Source organism: Chaetodon trifascialis, chromosome 9 (genome assembly GCF_039877785.1).
Source record: "Chaetodon trifascialis isolate fChaTrf1 chromosome 9, fChaTrf1.hap1, whole genome shotgun sequence".
NCBI classification, from domain to species: domain Eukaryota; kingdom Metazoa; phylum Chordata; class Actinopteri; order Chaetodontiformes; family Chaetodontidae; genus Chaetodon; species Chaetodon trifascialis.
The window spans coordinates 15,942,401-15,964,052 of record NC_092064.1 but is presented as its reverse complement, the minus strand read 5'-3'; the positions used below and the strand labels follow the sequence as shown (position 1 = coordinate 15,964,052).

Below are 21,652 nucleotides of genomic sequence, written 5' to 3'. Positions count from 1 at the left end.
TGTTTATTTGGGAAAATTTACGTTCCACCATCACTAAACAGAGTAAACATCTTCAGAGTAATGCAGACTTTAATCTTATATTTTTCCTTATATTAGTAGGATTAACTAGCTCTACACTACAACACAAGAACAATAATGTTTCTTTATTTCCTTGCTTTCAACATGGATCATAAATGTGTGACTTTTTGCCTGAGACATGCAGCTTTAGCCTCATCATTTAGCTCATATCATGTACATACCCAAAAACATGCTTTTAAGACCCTTTACAAGAATTTTGTTTTGGAACGAGTCATCTTAAACCATGAAAGTGTCATAAGTGTCAACATTTGTCATTTCGGTCACAGGTCAGAAATGAGAGGCTTCGTGTTTTTTACTTCTGTCTGAAATCAGGGCTACATTTTTTTTTAAAGATTACTAATCATTTTGAGTGGCCTGCTCTGCCAACATTATCACCGTAAATCTGCATATACACTGGAAAGTTTGCCAGGTGTAGCAACGGTAACCAAGAGGGCACGGCTTTGCGAAGGTCATTTCCTCTGAGTGGACAGAGAACTCAGAGTTAGTCAAGTAAATATACCGCCTGCTTAAAATGTAAGAATAAAAACAACAGAACAGAAAAGAATAGTATGGACAACACGGGTTGGAGTTCAGTGCTTGGATCAAGCATTGTCAGGACGTTACAGGCTTTTATTGGGCTTAAACCTCATGTTGAACAGTGGATCTCAGCCCGGCTCCTGATCCCACTAAGAGATTAGGTATGATCTTGTCTAATCCTTGTAGTTTGAGGCTGACCTCTGCTGAGTGTGTGGTGTAACCGGGATTGAATGGGTTTATATAACACCAGCACGGCTTGCATAACCAACTGACCATTGGCAAGCTTAGCGCTATTATGCTAAGGTCACATGCTTTTTTTTTTTTTTCAGCCTTGATTCCAAAATGAATAAATTTAGTAATGTGCTTTAGGGCAGTTGCTCATTAAAAAATGTAAAATTGTCTTCAGGTGGAGGCTGAAATAAAAATCCCTGTGACTATAAAGGGCAAACGTGAGGACCAAGTTTATCTGAATGTAGTTTCACTGTTTACTCTGTCAATGACTAAAGCACACAAAAAACAAAAATAAAACAGTAATTGTCGTGTATTCTTATGTGTTTCACTCCTGTTTTTCATGGCCTATACCAGGATGCTGAAGAAAATGATCTGAGTTAGGAAACATGTCAGTGTGATATTAATGATAAGCCATGGAGGCTCATTATTGTTTGAAGCTATTGTGTTTGTGTAAGGATAGAGATTGAGAGGTAGCTGACTGTAGGAGGACATCTGAAGGGGTTGAGTGAGTAAATGAATGAATCTCTCTTCTACAACTCAAATTGATATCAGTGATATAAAAGTAGCATTGTTTGTTTTATAAGTGACCTGTAGGTTTGACTTGGTTTATCCAAACGTGTGCTTAATGTTCTTGCTGCTTAGTCAGATAAAATATATGCATGGTATCAGTCTGTGTGTGGTCTGGTTTGGTCGGTATGAGGTTTTCCAGTTCGTTAAGTAAGATTTGCTTCTGCACCCATCACATATGTCCAACCTTCATTTTGTGGCTTTTCTTTTAACATTGTTGCACTGAAGAACCAAACAGATGAAGTTATCCATACGTATGTCTGTGGTAGATCATTATTTAAATCTAATGAGAGCTTTAAATAAATAAATAAACAGTTTTGTGTTCCCTATTTTATTTTTAGTTTAATATTTCTACTCTTTTCATGTTTTGAAAAAATATTTGACTCCCATGCAAATTCCCTTTACAGCCAGACCTGACACTTCAAAAATCTAAGGTCATCAATCTAGTAAGGCTATTTTACATCAGTGCTGAAGAAAAATATATTTGCAGGCTATGTAAGTTTTCCCATCATCCGACAGCAGCAGTATTTTTGCGTCCGTCTTGTCAGAAGGCACAGGCGCAAACCACAGCCACCACCACTATGTTGCCAATGGTTGCCAGCACAGCGATCCACAGCCAGATGGTGTCACTGGATACTTTCCCATCATCCTCTGCTTCTGAGGGTCGAGAGTAACCGGCGTTGAGGTTGGAGGTGGACGTCTGCAAGGACGTGTTGCCATTGTACGGAGAATCCATGAAGGCCCCGCTCACAGCCGGGAAATGCTGTCAGGGAGAGAGGAAGAGGAGTTCAGACTGAGGTCATTTGGTTGGTCAGAGTCGAACGGAGTCGCTGGGCTGAACTCAAAACTCCTGCTCAGTGATTTTGATTCGCCACACTCCAATAAAGAGACAGAGAAAAAGAGGAATTTCAACTGTCCAGGAAAATAATCAGCCAGGTCAAATAGAGAATATCACAGTACAGACGAGCAGGTGTGTTGTCGACTTGAGACATAATGTTGTTTATTAACATTTAACCAAAACCCTGATCCTTCCTGAACCCTAACCTGCACTTGCATTACAACGTGGCTTTGTGCACCTCGTCTGTAACCCTGTCTTTGCCCCCCGTCCAGCAGCAACTACATTGTCGCCACAACATAATTATGAACACAAATTAGTCACATATACATTTATTTTCTAGGAGACAGGGTTGCAATGGCACATAAAGGTTAAAACTTTGTTTAATAAAACAGTTTAAGAATTAAACTTGCAAATTACTATTAGCGAAATGATTTGTCAATTAAAGCACAAGTGTATATGATTTAGTGGTATCTAGTGGTGAGGTTGAATGCCCCTTGCCTCACCCCTCCATTTCCAAGCACATGAGAGAGCTTAACTGCATATCTCGCAAAAAGCACAAAAGGTCCTCTCTGCAGCCGGCGTTTCATTTGTCTGTTCTGGGCTACTGTAGAAACATGGTGGTGCAACACGGTGGACTCTGTGGAAGAGGACCTGCTCATTCTAAGGCAACAAAAGCACAACAATTCTTATTTTCTGGTGACGATGGACTAATGAAAACATACTTATGAATATTATATTTCATTTCTGACAGTAGATCTCCCTCAATCCTGCACACTGGTCTGCTTATTGTTACTGTATGTCTGGATTAGAACACAATAATGTAAGAGAAAAGGAGTAAAAACTAATATTTCAAACTGCTTTTGGTGCTGAGAGTAGCAGGTATTTTTAGTCAAACACATTCAGCCTTAAATGAATCTTACAATGATAAAGATGGCCACATGGCTGAACAATAACATGTTCTTTTCAGGGGGTTAACATGACAGCTGTGCCTGGTCTCAGGACAGCTGTACTGTACAATGACGAGGAATCAGCATCTCAAAGGGATTAATTCTCAGACGGATTAACAAAGTCTGACACATACTTCACATATACCAAACCAGGCACGCACAGACTGACAGAGGATGGAAGAGAAAGGCAAAAAAAGAAGCGAGGCGCCTAATGAATCTCAGTTTTTGTCTCAGCTGGATGAGTTTGTCCCTGGAGGGCTTCCATAGCACCCGGTCACATAAACAGGATAGACACTCCATCAATATTAATGGAGCTCTCGCTGGTCATTAATAACCTAAATTGTCCATGTCTGCAGAAGAAGTTACAAGCACACACTCTCGTTTCCTGTCTTTATTTCTTTCACACACACACACACACACACACACACACACACACACACACACACACACACACACACACACACACACACACACACACACACATTTATACCCTTAAACTACCTCCAGTTTTAGCTGCTTGTGTTGCTGCCAGCTCTCTATTCTGGAGGAGTGACACCTGTGTTACAGGCACACAGATGTGCACTTGGTAAACTCAGGTGTGTGAACATAATCTACTGTAACTTCTCACACAAGCTCACAACACACTGCAAAAAAAAGACAATAACACAAACACACAGGCTGTTTCAGATTCTTACATACAAACTATAGCCTGAACAGTCTGATTCAAAGAGACAGCTCAGTGACCATTAATAATTCCAGCTTTCACTCTGACAGCTGAAAGGTTCAAGTGAGTTTGACCCTTTAACTTGGCGATGTTTTAGCACATAAATGCACTATTCAGCATCACTTCTACCCTGGCTGTTGAAAAATAGAAGTCAAGTCTGACATTTATTTGAAAAGTCCTTTTGTAACCTGACATGCAGAAAGTTTTACAATTGTTATTGCTTGGTAATTCAAATGTCTGACATGGGCAAACAGGATGCAAATAAACCGTATAGTGTTTTATAATTTCTATTTATGGGGACGCTGAGATTGTATCATCATTTATGGAGTTATAGAGAGTTATAGAGAAATTGTATTGCACACTGTATTATAGCTGTATTAAAGAACATGTTAAGCTGATGAATGAATGTTTCTGACTCGGCGTCAGTGTGGCTGCAGCTGAGGTCAAACCCCTGTGATTTTAAATGCATTTGTTTTTGAGATGCCTCAAGCATGAGGTTCAGTTTGTGCCTCTCAGGCTTCTCTTGTGTCCTCATCCACCCTATTGCTCCACCCAAGCTGCAGATGTGACTTCAGGGCAAATTGTCACTAAGGAAAGCCTTCATACAGAGGCGAGTTAAACAAAAACACTTCTTGCTATCGCTGGATGTTACAAGGGAAAGCCATTATAGCACATTGAGTGCTAACGCTCAGTTAGCGCTCATGTTGTCATTAGCTTCTAATGCCTTCACAGGGGGATGGAGCTATTTAACCTAAAATACTTTCCTACAAACTTCAGACAACAGTCTGAATAAGTTAGCCAATGGCTTTGGTGAGGCTTAGTCACTCACTATGAATGAGGGGTCAGCAAGGAATCACTGGGGGCATGACATGAGGTTATATGACACCGCTTGTCTGAGTGCAAGTGTAGGCTGCTGATACATGCTTCAAATGTCTGCTTCTTCACTCTGTCTTTAAAGCATTTAAAGTTTGTCCTTAAAGCATTTAAAGGCAGAGCCAAACTATATAATAACCATGGCAACTTTAAGGAAATATTGATCCAAAAGATAACGCAATAAGTTTACAGGGATATAGATAGAAATGTACTCATTATAGCTCCCAACCAATGCTGATTCCAGGCCTTACACTGTATGCATTAAATCACACTGATGGGACAGGGTGATGATTTCCCTTTATCCATGCACAACTGTCTCATGTCATCCCCGTAACACAGACAACCATTATCTGTATGTGTGTGTGCGTGCGTGCGTGTGTGTGTGTGTATGTGTGCATGTGTTCAGCCCTTCTCAGAAGTGAAAAAAAAAGTCTAAAATGTTACAGCCGTTAATATATGGCAGCATAATTTATGAGGAAACTTGAAGAGCTCTCACATGAACCACTTAATATGTATATTTAATTAAAACCGCCTCCCAGGGTTTTTCATGAGAGATGGAAAGGGACCGTTTGCTGTTCTCGTTCTGGTTTGTAAGAATACAATTCAAAGCATCCAAACATGCAACTGACTATGAAATTAGATGAATTAATCCCAACCTGAAGACAAAAACTTTTCCCAGCCAAGGGAGCACTGAACGTGGTCACCTCCTCATTAAAAAAGCCTCTGCCTGCAAGCTGTGTCTCGCTCTGTGAGTGCAGCAGCACAGAAAGGTCATCAAAAAATACAGCAGTGAGCATGTGAGCATGTGTAAGTGTTATTACACCACACGCCCAGAAGACAAACTGCCCAAAGTCAAAAAGCTGAATATCTAACATATGCTTCAGCTCTGCGTGGTGGACTGAAAGTGTCAGTTTAAGTAGGGGAGGATCGTATTGTAATCCCACCTTTCCATTTACTTTACTGGACAATAACTGATTGTATTGTGCCCTGCGATCGACTGGCGACCAGTTCAGGGTGTACCCCGCCTCTCGCCCGTTGACGGCTGGGATAGTCTCCAGCACCCCCCGCAACCCCAAAAGGGATACGCGGTATAGAAAATGGATGGATGGATGAATGGATGGATGGATGGATGGATGATTGTACTATTTAAAAGGTGAAGCCAGAAGATGTCTCCTACTGAATGGGAAGGTTTTCAGTAGGACTGTGTGTGAATAGAAAATAAATCATTTGAGTGCTTGCCAGACAAGTCATGGCTGTCTGAAATTGCTGATAAGAACAGAGTGTGTCAACATGGTGATCTTGTAAATTGTTATATATTGTTATATGTTATATGTATTACACTGTTATATGTTGGAGCCAAACAATTCCACTGAATAGAGGACAGAGCACTTTCGTCTTCAGTGCGACCTGGACAAACTCTGAGGTGATACAGGATTTACCCATCAGATATTGTTTTAGTCTTTGCCCCATGGGCTCCGCATCCAAAAAGCCATATCTTGTTCTTTGTTAGAATATGAGAGAAAGAAAAGCCTCAAAAGTCAAACAAAAAAGGAACTGAAGTGAAGCCTTTTAAATGTTTCTGCTCTCCTCTCAGTCAGCCCATTTGTTGCACTTTAGATGCTCCTAAAAAATGCATTTGTCCAGCTTAATGGCCACAGTATCTCATCTGCAAAGTCTAACATCAGACCTGTAACAGGAATGTATTTTCCAATGCAAACAAAATCAGCTGATTCTATTGCTGAGGCTTCGACACTATGACATGCATGCAGGGTGTTATGTATCTGGATGTGGATGGAGCAGAGACAGACTGATCAAAAGGACGCCCCTTATGCTTTGCGCGTAATTTGGTGCATTTGGTAATGCTCAATAAAAGACTATTTCATTCTTTTATAAATCTGCTGCTGCTCATAATGTCCACTGCAGTATCCACTTTATAATACCCTCATCTGTAAATTATGATGTATGTTTAAAACATATTCCAGATGTTGTAGTAAAATCCTGCCAGTTTATCAGCTTTTCATACTAAATGCTAAACAGTCCTGCTTAATGTAAATGTCTGAGAAGGACTCAGCTTGTTAATATCAAACCAGCTGCAAGAAATTAATTAGATATCACAGTTAGATGTTACATACACTGTACTCCTTCCATCAATTGTCTATTTACTGTAGGAAATCAAATGAGTGGTGGGAACAGGAACGCTCCCAGACATGCAGACATGCGTACAGTCACTGCACTAAGTATCAAGTAGAAAAGCACCAATCTGTTCAATGAGACTAAATTTACAGTTATGTAAGGAACTGACCTTTCTACAAGCGCTCACAGTTCCTGGATCTACTGTTTCTGTTGTTTTTTTAACGTTTGTTTGTACTTGATTGATTGGTTTTTGCAGTCGTATAAAACTGCGACGCACACATATTTCCAACTTCTTTTTCTTCTACATTAACATTCAAATTGATGGAAAAAAAAAATCAGACACACACACACACAAGAATGAAATAATGGAAGTAAAAAACAAATTGTGTACATCAGAATTCTGAATTCTTGTCTTTGCTTTGCACTGCAGCAGTCACCAATGACATGTTTAAAGGTGACACTTCACATAATGGATGGTCGCTATTTCAACAACATACCAGGCGGAGTTACAGAAAACTGACACCAGCTGTAGCTGTATAGTTCAGGACCCACGGAGTTAACAGTGGTGTTATAGAGTCAGTGAGATGCATTCAGTCAACATAAAAAGAAGAAGCCATAGGCAGCATAAACAAAGTAGCTTAAATGTTAATAGTAGCTTAATTGCTTTTAAAGTGATTAAAATACCCAGATTTTACCCACAAAAAACAAACAGGAATATTTGTTTGCAAGATCTTTTTACTGTTCATTCTGAAACACTCCGAAGCATCACAGCAAGATCACAGCTGGTATTACGCTCACTCCTAAGAGCTCTTACAAGACTGCAACTTACACACATGATAGACTCTCTGCAGGTGAAAAGACAGTTCATCCACTGCAGGCACTTTTGACTGAGTTAAATATATGCACACATGCTTAAATATTACTGTTCATCTGTCAGAATTTGATTTACATCTGGAGCAGCAGGGTGTCATGCCACAGTCGCAGCACAAACAGTATTCAAGTTATTCAGGTAATTCAAACTTTCCAAATGAAATCATTCAACGACTGAAGCTGAGTTATTAGCTCCTAAAATATGCCCAATAAAAAGCAGCTAAAAGTGTGTTCATAGCTTGCATTTGGTTAGAAGAGATTTGAGAGAGGATGGTAAAACAGATACACAGTATGGAGCATGAAAAGATAGATAGAGCTGTACCTACTGCCGGCTGTCCGTGAAGGAAGAGATCAGCTCTGTCTGTCCTGTCCTACTCAGACTTAGACTGAGTGCATCCAGAGGAGTGAGAGAGGAGCAGCGCTTCATGAGAGTGAGACTGAACTCCATGTGGAGAGCTAGTGGGAGTGTTCACTGACACACAGAGAGAGAGAGAGAGAGAGAGAGAGAGAGAGAGAGAGAGAGAGAGAGAGAGAGAGAGAGAGAGAGAGAAATCCCTCTTAGTGAAAGTGAGAGAGCTGAACACACTGAGATGTGTGTGTGAGACAGATTTAGGCATCCTGCTGTGAGCAAGAGTGTATGAGAGACAGAATGCAGCATGTAGGTGCATAAGGAACGTGTGTTGTGTGTGTTTGGGTGACAGAGGAGAGTCGGTGTCTATGGCAGAGCTGAGCTGGATGTTTGCAGCTTCACACAGCCAGACTTCATCTCACTCGCTGAGCCGAGCTGCACTGTAGATATAAAGAAGAACTACAAACTGCTGCACCTCAGACTCATTTCGAACCTGATTTTAGTTTAGGAGAAATCTGACCGTGTTTACAGAGATTTACAAACTGATAACATAAAAAGATAAATCAGAGAAACTCGTGCTTTTTTCCAGACATTCATTAGCTGGAAGACACAATGGGACCACAGGAAGAAGCTTTATCCAAGTCCAAGATTAATAAACACTCATAACAGCAGAGAAAATGAATATTTTAGAACTTTTTCTAATGGTATGTCTCGACATTTTCCAAAAAAGGCTATTTATCGTATTTATCTAGATAAATATCCATATTTATATTCAGCAACCAATATTTTGACCATTTATTTTCATATATATCTATACACGAAAGTAGGCTGTATATCTTCATACTGAGGCCATTTGTACCCCGTGTAATATCCCTATTTGCTCTGAATTCCTTGATTTGGCTGCAAGTTACCCACTGAGGCGGCATGTCCTCGTTTTCGCTGTCATTGGCTATATGAAGTTGCTGTCATCTGCACAATCGGTTGCAATTGGCTCAGTTTTTTGAAGAAGAAATCTAGGCCCTTCCTTTCAACACAGACTCTCATTGGCTATTGTTAATAGAAATAGAAGATCTTAATTGTTCAGGTGAGGTGTCACTCAAACGGTCAGAGAACAGCATCTTGAGACCAACATGAGACCTATGCATACATGCTTACTGAAGATTAGCACTTCTGTTGTCTAATTTGAAATGATGAAACAGCTTTCTGTGGTTTATTGTGTTTTAGACCAAATGTTTCCAAATGCTTGACTTCGGATCGGATCCTCTGGACCTGTTTTTGCTGTAGAGTATCAGTGGACCATTATGAGACTTCACCTGTGAGTCGCCTCAAGTTTCTAATCATTTGTTTGTTTGTTGTTGGTGTTGATTGCACCTGTATCCATGGCCAACCATGTATCTCCCACTGTTTTGATTTTGAATGTGAACCCTGGTCTAGTTGGAGTCCTGTTGCTTGACCCATGCAACCACCATAACTCCTCCACTGGTGGACTTTTCTCACTCTTTGTATTGCGTCACTCCGCTCGTTGCCAGTGAGAACGGTCTATGGAAGTCTGCCAGGCTACCCTGAACACTGAGGGGTACCCAGTGCCTTCAAAAGAGACACCAAGAGGCCCTGATCAAATGTCCTTATGTGACAAGTTAGGAGTGAAAACAGTTTGGACAACCCGTCAGAACAATGCTGTGACTGGATATGTAGCGTGACAAAAATCCTACATCAGATTTGAACCAACCGCACTGTGAGCACATGGCGGTCGACTCAGCCTGAGTCACCAGAATGATCAGCTTTTCTGCATCTGCATCACAGACTGTGTGGACGCACAGGTAACAATAACCAATCTAAAATGAGGCCTCCTATGTGTGTTTGTGCATTTTCACGCATGCATACACGTACATATGGCATGCACCTGCGCGTTGCCGTGTCTGGTACGTTGTGTGCGCACATTGGTGTGTGCGTGTGCTCGTACAAATATTAATAGCATGCATCTGTATGTACGGGTGAATGAACATGTCCAGGTCGGAGGATGTGTCTCCGCTTATGTGCCTTATGTTCTGTGGGTGAATCAATGCAGAAAACATCTGTCTCAACATATACAGTAATTTGAGACATTTTTAACACAAAAAGACAAAAATATAGAGCAGGAAAAAGAAAAGAAGAGAGTGAATAAGCAGAGGGAAACCAAAAGATGGAGTTATCAGAGGATAAGAGTGTATAAACAGTAGTGACTCCATGTCGTGTCATTGTGTCTTTCCTCCTCTTACTCTTCTTTTTCCATTATCCTCTTTCCTTTTCCTTGTCTGTCTCCACTCCAGCCCTCTGTTCTATCTCTCACCTCTCTTTTTTTGTTTTGTCTGTTTTAAATCAGTCCCATCTCAGGATGTAACATCCAAACTTTTCCTCGCTTCTGTTCAACACTATCCTCCTGTTCCCTCTATCTGTCTGCGTCCATCTCTACAAACATGTATGTCCTTGTTGTAACCTCTCCTTTTTCTCTGATCACATTTATTCTGTTTGTCATCGTGGTAAAATCATTGCACTTTCCTCACCTGTGTTCACCTTCATTGTCTATTTCTTTCTCTGCTCTCCTGTGCCCACTCATCTCTCCATCCCTAACATCACCCCAATGGAGTGACTGACTGGACACAGGACATCCTGGTGTAGCGTGCAGGGCTGCAGGGATTGCTGGATTAGAGGCATACATACACAGCTTCAATCCTCTGAAAATCAAGGAAAATGCTGTGTGACGTATCCAGAGCACACCATAAAGTAACTTTTGTGTGTAATAAGTAGACATATGAGTCTGCTTCCTGTGCCCATCTGTGGGTGTGTGTCCTGTGGGGACTTAGAGAAGTGCATGTGCATTGTTTTTGTGTGTGTGGTGCACGTGTGAGAGGTTGCCTGCCTTGGTTCTATATGCACAGGTACAGTCATTGCCTGTATGTATAAATCTTTATTCTGTGTGGTTGTGTAGTTGCATGTACATGTAAGTGTGTGTGTGTGTCCAGAAAAGTGATGGTTTATTAAGTTATATAATATTCTTTAACACTCAAAAGAGCTTCAGAAACTGCCTCTGGTGATCACACACACACACGCACACACACAAGCCACAAATGAATGCGTTCACGCAGCAGGAGCACACATTCATCAATCAGTGGAAGTGCAAACACATGCACTCAGCCACACACTGGAAGCTGGGGGCTATTTAAAATGAGGGGAATCTGAGCGGAATGAGGAGATTTTGGGTGAAGAAAAGCCTCCCATAATTAGCCATGGACGACTCATCTATGAGGATTTGTCTCAATAGCTATTTGTTGAGTACAGCCCGTGATGTGAAGTTTGCTCCTGCATGGGCAAGGATTATATTTGCATTTTATATTTGAATTTTAAATTCCCCAAATACATATATCCGGGGCTGGAAGTTTGAGTCTCCATCTATGACCGCTTCAACAGAAAAACATGGATCAAAGAATAGCGGGGGAGGGACAGAGGAGAAAGAAATTAAAGGGTGAATAAACAGCCCCACAGCAGCCAGCTGTTCCTCTTCTTTCTGAAACATCTGTCATAGGAGGAAAAAGACAGAAAGAGACAGAGAGAAAGTGAAGAAGAGAAAGACACTGCAGAGGTGATGAAGAGGAGCAAGGGAGAGGGAAAGAAAGGGTCAAAAAGAAACCATGTGCAGTTTGCCTGTGTAAAGTTTGACCAAAGAAGGATTCAATTCAGTCGTAGAATACTGTGTGTGTGTGTGTGTGTGTGTGTGTGTGTGTGTGTGTGTGTGTGTGTGTGTGTGTGTGTGTGTGTGTGTGTGTGTGTGTGTCTTCACATCTGACGTTTGCATGACAACAAGTCTAAGAGTCTACAGCCAGGCCAGTGAGGCTATAGTTAGGCACAGCGCTTTGAAGGACATGCTAGACTCAGCATGCTAAAATGCTAACAATGATATTTCTGCCTTCTGATTTTGGCATTCTGGCATGCTAACATTTGCTAATTAGCACTAAACACAACGCACAGCTGGGGCTGATGGGAATGTCATTAGTTTTGTAGATATTTGGTCTTCAACCAAAGACTTGGAGAAATTCAAAAATTGACCTTATGATGGGAGTAACGACAGTTCATCTGCTGTATGTAATATGAATGTCTGTATCAAATTTGATGAAAGTCTGTCCATTAGCTGCTGAAACATTTCACTCAAAATGACAATTACAAGCTTCATGGTGGGTGCCAACTTTCCAATAATTACTGAGATTTTCAGAGTGGATGAAAGAGATTAGCCAATCAACACTGCCACCCATGGAACCACACTGTTAGCGGGGCTGAAAGCTGGTGTAAAACATCATCCAAGTCCACAATAATTGTCCTTTGATGAGCATTTTGACGCAGGGCCGAAGCCCCTAACCCTGATATAAAACTGCAAATGTGACTGAAAAAATGCCATTAACATTCAAAGTTAGCCTTGTTCTTGTAAGTATTGATGGGATCAGGGTCAGTTTTCTACAATGGATAAATAAATAAAAAAAAAAAAAAAAAAAAAAAAAAAAAAAAGACAGTTAAGTATGACTAGACTGTTGCATTGGTCTTTAGCTGTGTCCTTATTGTACTTTCTTCATTTCATTTGTGTCACTTTAAAACTTTTAATCACTGAGGCAGCACCTCTGTCTACCTTAAAATTTGCATCAAAGTGAAACTTAGTTTGAAAAGAACCTGTCAGTGCATTGGAAAAAAAACACTCAAGAAAATGAATTCATTTTAATAAGGTAATACATTGAAATCATTTTATTTTATTAAGGCTCTTTAAAGACCCACAGATAGTGTCTCCTGGTGGCAGAGCGTCTTCATTTTGAATACAAGCTCATTTGATTGAGTTCATTTCAAATGACTCTGGGAGGGTGATTTTGAGCTGAAATAATGGACAGCAAGCAAACTAAATCAAAAAAGTAGAAGGAGCTGAAAATAATTTCCATCATTTCCAAGTTATTGAGCCGTGCGATGAAAAGAAAATACTGCTGCTCGAATATGCCCAGAGGAGAGAGGAATGAATCCATGACAGCAATGGAGGGAGCAAGAATAACTGAGAGAAAGGAAGATAGAGAGGAGGAAAGAGAGGAGAAGATGGGTGACAGAAGGTGGAGGTGTCCCCGGCTGCGAGAAAAAGAGCACAGGAAAGAGAGAGAGAGACATAGAGTTAGCAAGAGAGAGAGAGAGAGAGAGAGAGAGAGAGAGGCTTGTTCTCATGGCTGGCTGAACCTTCGCTTCGTTTTGCTGGAGGCTTCAGGGCCTGCCAGACGAGCAAAGAACAGAATTCACTGACATCACTGAGTGACCTTATCCAGCTTTCATAAGACCCTTCACGCTTCACACACACACGCGCAAACACTCACACATGCACACACTGAAAGGTGCAAATGTGCGGACACAGATATGTGCAGGCATTCAAATACAGATGCCCATATGTTCGTTTGGGGAATTCGAACTTTATGTAACTTCCAAGAAGAACGACAGCATCAGTCATTACAGCAAGTGTCCCAAAACAACATCTGTCGAGGGATGGCTCAACAAAACATCGGGACAGCACAGGAGAGTGCTGTCGCTTTCCCATTTGGATCATTTGGAGGATTTGATGCCTTTTGCTCTCCACCAGTGCTTCCTGTCTCCCCCCTCAACTATCACTACATAATTCTGGTGAAACACACCTTTTTACATAGAAAATGTTCTAATAATAAAACATTAAACCATAAATTACTGACAATCCATCTTTACAGGGCCGGTTTGAACATGTAATGTGATCAGCTCTACAGCTCCTCTTTTATCATGTTTACCGTCTGTCTTCACTGTCTGCCACTGCCAAACAAATAGTCTTGAAATGTTTTAAAATTTGCTGGAGCACATCTCGTGAAACAGCTCTCAAAAAGTAGTGCTGGAAAGTTGTTCCATAAATAACATTTTTCAGCAACTCTGTACGTAAGCAACATATTAATATATTATGAAATCCAAAGGTTAGTGAATAAGCAAGTAAATCTGCAACCAAAGCACACAAGCACCTCACTGCGCACGCACTCACACAAGTCACACAAAGATATGCGTGCGGAGGCTGCACACAGACACAACGCAACCCAGACACACTCCCCTTCCAATTATTCTCACCACACAGTATGTTTCATGTTCACGCTCTGTTAAGCCCCTTTTGATTAGCTCTGTGGTTTGCTGAACAGACACACTAGGCCTATTACTGTTGCATGCGCCGAGATGTGAAGTCTACTAAGAGCATCTCATGAAACCTGGACTCTTGTTATCATCTGAAACAGAAAGTCCCATCACTTCAGTCACGATGAGTGAATTCAGGCAGCAAAGGAAAGGGCTGTTTCCCATTATAAATCAGAATACAGTCATACCAATTAGAAAAATGTGTTGATATCATGGATATTCCATTAAGTGAGTGATGGTGCATATAGTTTCTGTATGGGCAAATCTACCTATAATGCAGGCCTCGTTGGTGCAGTAGGCAGCGTGTCAGTGTCATAATCTGAAGGTCGTGAGTTTGAGCCTCACATGGGGCAAAATGGTTTGGTGGAACAAGTGGTAACACTGTCACCTCACAGCTAGAAGGTCCCAGTTCGAATCCCGCTGTGGGCGCTGGTGGCGTGTCCTCCACCATGCCTTCAGTGCCTGCTGCTCGAGGTTGTGTGTGTCTGTTTGTATGGAGTTTGCATGTTCTCCCCGTGCTCACCTGGGATATCCTCCATAAAAATACCCCCACTAAAAACATGCAAGATCACCACCTGACCAATGGTGACAAAAAGGAACTGGTCCCCAGGCGCCGCTGACGGCTGGCAGCCCACCACTCCTGGTCTGCCACGGAGGAAGACTTACCAGGATGGGTTAAATGCAGAGAAAATAATTTCACAAAGCATGGCATGTGTGCATTCTTCTCCCTGTATCATGTGTGTGCAGTGATTAAGTGAAATTTTAATCTTAATCTTAAACTCACAGCCCATGACACTTTATTTTTACCTTGTGAAAGTTGTTTGTAATGAGAAAAAAGAAAGAAAACACCTTCACTTTTAAAGCTACAGCCTGTGCTTTTATTGTGAAGCAGTTACTCCAGTAACTCAACTATGAGTGTTTTCTGTAATATGAAACCACACTTGCTGTTTCCACTAGTAACCACAGGTGGCGCCAAAATTAACCAGGACAGAAATCTTCACTACTTTTTAGCACGTGAAAATTGGGTTTCTCCTTAACATTAACTCAATAAGCAGCCAGAAAAGATAACATCAGATCTAAAAATCTATGGTCACGAGTTAATAAGAATTAACTTAAAATAAAATGTCTCCCGATTAACTTCATCATCATCTGTGGAGAGCACAAATGAATCATCATCATAGCACCTTATGTTACAATGCTCACATGTTTTTACAGGTCACCCATGTGCTTTACAGTCAAGACAGATGGGTTAGAATCTGCCTCAATACAAGTTTGCATGGGTAAAGAAGTAAAAGGTTCACAGAAGGTATTATAGGTGTATACACTGGTTTATCATGGATGTTTCTAGGGGTTGTGTCAAGCCACATTGTAATGTAATCCATCATAAATGATGCTGTGTGTGACAGAGAGATTATCCTAATCCTCTAATAAAAAAGAAAACAAAAAAAATCTGACAGCCGAGATAATACCATACTGCCCAGAAAATGTATGCACTGTTTACTGCAATTTTAAAGCTTAGGCAACATGATTAGATGTCCTGTAAAAAAAGCTTTCACTCACATGATACACTTTTATGTAATGAGGTTACAGGTTGCACAGGCTCATGCAGCCCTGAAATTCCACCATAAAGGAAAGTGTTATTTTTCATCATAGATCTGACCTTTCAATTCATTAAAATAATATCAACTTTCCTACATGGCCTCATTATAAAGGAACAGACTAATCCCTGAGGTGAAGTGCGGCTTGACAGTTGCTTCATTTGCGTAACAAAAGTGCAGTCGTGTCGATCCACATACATGTCTGATGTGTGTGTATGCGTCTAATTGGTCATGCCATCCTGAATGAATGAATAAAGCATCACAGAGCTTGATATTATGCATGCCATGAGTGACTCATCAGCTTGCAACCTCTGCTTATCACTAGATGACTGAATAACAAAGCAACAGACTGTAAATATGCTCCCACATTTTCCACATAAAGGCGCCTTATGCCAAGAAAGTTATGCCCCCACCCTGGATGACTCCTGTGTTTGTATTGTAAAATTACTAAAATCTTTAAGGTGGAAGAGATGTTCTGCTAAGCCGACAAAAGCTATTTAGCCCCCATGCAATTAAAGGGACAGGGGGACAAGAAGCTGTAGAGGGAGGTCAGAAAATCAGTTGTACAGCAAAATGCTGTGCTATACACATGTATCCCTATTTCATGATAAACTTTATTTTCTTTGTATAGCACCTTTCATACAGGAATTGCAGCTCAAAGTGCTTTACAATGAAGAAATCACATGCACCAAGTGGGTGCTTTGCATAGAAAAGACAGAATGGACATAAAACAGGTAATAAGTGACTAAAATAAGATAACAAAGACAATGCATAAAACCAAACAAAGGTAAAAAAAATAGTGTGGACTAAGGCAAAAAAAAAGCAGCATAAAATGATGGTATAAAATAAATTACATAGAATGCATAAAATCAAAACCTCACATTTTAAAAGAAATGCAGCACGCACATAGTTTCACCTTATATTCCTACAATACTGTATGTTAATTGTACTGTCCTGAGGTGCATCTGCAACACACTGATAGAAAAGCCAAGTTATGCCGACAGTGCTGAAATTCTTATTGCCTAGAAAAATTATTATTATCATTAAACCTCTATTTAACCTGATAAACATATAAGAAAACTTGGTCTAAGTTTCAAACACAAACAAACTTTTTGGATTACCTGAAAGGCTCAGATGATGGATCAGATGTGCTGTCTGTGCTGAAGAGTTGCCCCCCTCAAGTACCTGATAAACTCTTTAGCAGATGGTAATCTGACCCAACTCTCCATCACACACACTTTGATAGACATGACTTAATTAACACCAATATAACATTCACTCCCAGAGAAAGAGCTGGCTTGGGATAGAAAGAGAGGGATCAACGCAACACAAGGTCAACCGCTGCTCTCTGTTGGAGCTCAGTGTCTTGCTCAAGGAAACTTTTTCAGAGGTTGAAACAAGAATCAGCATCAGTTGAACCAGGAACCTGAATGATGACTGACGTGACATAAAGAATGATGAAGTGTTTTCATACAGCACTGTAACATGTAGTTTATTACCAATATGCTGACTTTGGACTGCTGCTGCATGAAAACATACCTTAATTATCAAGCCCACGATGCATTCAGTGACCCTTGAGTCTTTCAGCTCTAAAAACACCTGCATCTTTTTTCAGATTCTGTGAAACAAAGTTTTGGAGGTGCATCGTTTCCTTTAGCGAGAACACCAAAGCATTGACTGCAGAGTGTTCAGAGACAGTTAGCGTGGAGTGATTAAGGACCACACATTGAGCACACCTGATTAAATATCCGAGCACAGATGGCTATCAGATGAGGCTTTCCATCAAACTCCTTCAGCTGGACAGGGTTCATGTCTGGAGCGGGCTCGGTGACAACATTCAGGGAATTAAAGGGGAATACCACAAAACCAGAAAATGGGACCCTGAATCAGCTGTCTGTGCAGGAATATTTGGACAGAGATGCAATTTTAACCCGCAGTTCAGAAATTGAAACTATAACCGGTTGTGTGGAAAAGCTCTGGGAACACCGCAGCATCTTTTGCCTTTACTCGAGTGTCTTTGCGCAGAGGGCTAGTTGATTTAGTGCCTTTGAGCAGATGGTTATCATAGGAGATTTTTCATCAAATCTGCACAGCTGGATAGGGTAAGCGACAGGAAAGAGGTACCTCCTCTGCACAACAGGACTGCTGGATGTGCCATGCTGTAAGACACCGTCTAGGTTATTATTTGTTATTTAACATCAGTCCTGATGCACCTTGGTGTCGTAAAATGTTTGATATTTGAAAGCTCAAGCTGTTAGTCTACAAAAGTGGGAACGTGAAGAATGTTTTCTGTAACACAACCAGCAGAAGTCACAAACTTAAGCAGGCAGCTCTTAATGAACATATCCGTTCATCACCTGTCCATAATCACAACTTTTTTTTTTCTTTTTTTTTAATGGAGAAGCTTAGTCTCAATAACGCCATCTAGTGTTCATCTCCAACTTGAAACGTACTCAATCAAACACACTGGCAGGACATATTTCTTTTCAGTTAATTTGTTGTGTCTCTCAGTGAGAATCCTCAGGGTAATTGTGCCATTTCATATGATATGATACCAGAATTAGACATGGGCTTGAAAGTCACCTCACAGACATTGAAAATTATAATGTTAGACGTTAAACATTCTCAGTTAAAGCTTTGCTTATCTAAAGACATGTCTACCAACAACAAGCCATTCTCCTCACCAGCTCATCACCCATATTTTTCTGACTGGAAAAGAAAAACGTCCTCTTGTGAGCTGAGCAGTAAAGTAGCAGCGATTCAATAAAAAAAAGTAGGACTTTCACTGTGCTTGCATTTGAAAGCCACATTGCGGTAATTGCTTTCTGAATAGCCCTACAGCCCACAAAGGGACCTCAATTGTAACATAAAGCTCTGCCCTCAGGCAAGTTAGAGCTCAACATCCTAGATGGAGATGGAGGGAAAAACAACTGGTAGAAAATGGGACAAGAATGTTTTTTCCACGATGAAGAGCGAGTAAATGGATGAGACTGCTGTAGCGACTCCAGTAGGAGGAAACAAACACACCAGCAAGAAAAACACAGAATCTGTGTTTAAGTATTTGCTTTTTTGCAGATAGAGAACAATTACAATTTTTCAGAGATGAATTTCCCTCATTTTATGAAGAAGTTCATGTGAGCTTTAGCCCTGAAGCTTAGCGGAGTAAAAGACCCGATCGTCTCTCTAAAACCCAAAAGTCCTAGCTGGCATATAAAACTGGACGTGTGCATAATTCCCAAAAAAGTGGAAGCCCCTTTACTTGCTATTGTTTCAATGTCATTGATCGATATCATCATCAAACTTTAGAATAAGGAAAACTGTCAGTTAGGTCTCTCTCGGAAGTTATTAAAATGTCAGAAAGACTCCGAAACAGCGGTTTCACAGTGACTCAGTTCTTTAAATAAAGTGTGGGCCCTCGCTTGCGTGCTTCTTTTGGAGAAGCTACTTTGCAGTCTGAGTCATCTCTCTATGTGAGCGCTGTCTAAATTGTACATCTTCAATGCAAATTTGTGCTTTACAAAGATACACAAACTTTTCTAATGATCCAGTGACTCACTGTTTGCAGCTACCTATCATTCCCAAGTAATTTTCTTTCATGCTCTGGCTCATCTAAAAATAGACTGTGTAGCATCTGTGTAACAACTTTATCCAATATGTATTTAATCTGACATGATCTGAATGAGAATTTCTCGATAATTATGAGATTAAAAGATACTGAACTTACTCACAAAAGCTCAAAGAAAAACAACAACTTTTCATTATTCAAAGCAGCAAACATACGAGAGAACGAAAGCATGCAACTTTAAAGAGCTCAGCAGTTGGATTTAATCGTGATTCAAGTCTTCAAAGTAAGAACTTCCACGAATAAATGTATGTCTTACCTGTGCTGCCATCAGTGATAACTCCATCATCCCTGGATCAATGGTTGCCAGCCTGAACGTGTAAAGGAAACGCTTGACGGCAAAGTAAGAACGTAGGCTGCAAAGAAATGCAGAGGAGAAGAAGAAAAAGAGCACGAGGAAGGTCTGTAATCTGCAGAGCTGCGCTTCGTTGTGTGAGTGCAGTTGTGGATGTGCTACATAATGACTCAATGCAATGCTTTTCATGCTTCATGGAAGACTTTATTCACTCAGCACATCTCTCTCTCTCTTCTCTCTCTCTCTCTCTCTCTCTCTCTCTCTCTCTCTCTCTCTCTGTCTATATGGATGTGTATGTTGGGGGGCAGGGGTAAACTTGTGCTTGAAGCATGCCAGGCAAACCCTGTAGAATTATTGATGCCAGTGTGGCTTTTGCATGTAAGCTGTTTTGACGCTGCTACCCTGTACATCTTACCACTTTTAGATGATTTCTCTTATGTGAACTTCATAATCCATAAGAGGATCCTTGAATTATTCATGTGAAAATTTACATCAAATCTGTCATTGTGTATGTGCTTGTTTCGCCATCCTCCGCTTTCTTGCATCAGTCTCAGTTTCCAAAGAGTTAATAAGTTATAACTTGTGGCTTTATTACAATGAATAAATCAGTTCACAATGTTTAAAAGATGAGAAATAATGCATTAATAACAATAACTGTTGGGTTGCAAAGTTGAGAAAAGCTCGTTTTGCTGGTGACTTTTGACTTTTCCACTTTTAAATGGACTAGCATCCATTTATTAACAGCATATTAACATCTGCAGACTGAACAGACTATTAGAATGACCCTTTAGAAGTAATTTATTAATATTTCGAATTGCAGATGACTTACTAATCCTTAAAATGCCAGTATACTACATCAGAACTGTTTGATGGATGTTCGAGCAGCTTCCGAAACTTTGCAACCCCCACACTGCGGCAGTTAATGCCAACAATTTCTTTCCCACACTGACAATCCAACGTTCCCACGCGCTCCATAAATCAATTGGTCAGCTGTGTGGAGGTGACACAGTGAAAAGAATTCAAACTTCTCTCATCCTTTTGTCCTTCGTTACAACTTGTGAATACATCTGAGCGCAACATGCGTTCCAGGAGAGCTGTCCTAAAAATATGCGTGTCCATATTGAAGAGGTTATCGTAACTTGTCTCTCTGTGACAGCAGGCTTGTCCCTCCGCCCTCGAGTGTAGCTGTTTGGAACAACTGTAAACACTTCATTTTCAACGTGGTTGGACAGCATGCCATGCGAACCAGTTCTGTTCAAGCATAATCCAGCCCTTACTGTTGTCTTGTTAAAGAGTGACACACCAATGAGCCTTTATTAATGACTTGATGAACATTTATAACTGCACACTGGAAGGCTTGTTGGAGAGAAACAGACACACAGTCATCAGAAACTCGTGACCCTTCATTAATGAACACTTGCCAAAGCGACATTGCACATTCGGGTAAGCTGTAACAACCCACAAGTTGTTCTTGTTACTGTCTTGTAATTGATACATAAAGCCCTAATAAATAGTGTACTGAGCTTTAATAAAGCCACAAGTTTTAACTTATCAACAAAACGGGTGTCTAGTCAGAAAGTGGTACAGAGAAATATAGTCTATGTGGCTTCTGACAATTTACCAATTAAATGTTCATTTCAGTTAATTCAACTGTATTTAACAGCTTTGAAGTTATTTGATTTAATTACAATCTGCTCCCGCAGCTTAAACAGTAGTAAATGTCAGCAAGTGTATCTTGTCAGAGAGCTACTTCACCTACATTATCCATCTGGCTCTTTGTGTGAATGTATATGTGTTGGGTGAGGGGCACCTCATA

General features: G+C 40.6%; 1 protein-coding gene across 3 annotated transcripts; it reads right to left on the bottom strand.

Moving 5' to 3' along the window:
* Positions 1-1,572: 1,572 nt before the first annotated feature.
* Positions 1,573-19,883, bottom strand: LOC139336815 (uncharacterized protein C14orf132). 3 transcript variants are annotated; one of them, XM_070971058.1, is made up of 2 exons: positions 19,801-19,883; positions 1,573-2,155 (listed from the first exon to the last, which is right to left on the bottom strand). In XM_070971058.1, exons 1-2 carry the CDS (start codon positions 19,828-19,830, stop codon positions 1,937-1,939), a joined length of 249 nt encoding a protein of 82 aa, XP_070827159.1. In that variant the 5' UTR covers positions 19,831-19,883; the 3' UTR covers positions 1,573-1,936. The 3 variants fall into 3 exon arrangements, 1 of the variants encoding a protein (XP_070827159.1); XR_011602500.1 differs by lacking the exon at positions 19,801-19,883 and adding an exon at positions 8,104-8,213 and having other exon boundaries at positions 2,043-2,155; XR_011602499.1 differs by lacking the exon at positions 19,801-19,883 and adding an exon at positions 8,100-8,213 and having other exon boundaries at positions 2,047-2,155.
* Between the last annotated feature and the right edge of the window lie 1,769 nt (positions 19,884-21,652).

Excerpts from the sequence above, each read along its gene's own strand:
- LOC139336815 (XM_070971058.1), bottom strand. The coding sequence starts at position 19,830 with ATGATGGAGTTATCACTGATGGCAGCACAG. Across the intron at positions 2,156-19,800 it reads TATCACTGATGGCAGCACAG|CATTTCCCGGCTGTGAGCGG; the intron begins GTAAGACATACA and ends TCTCCCTGACAG.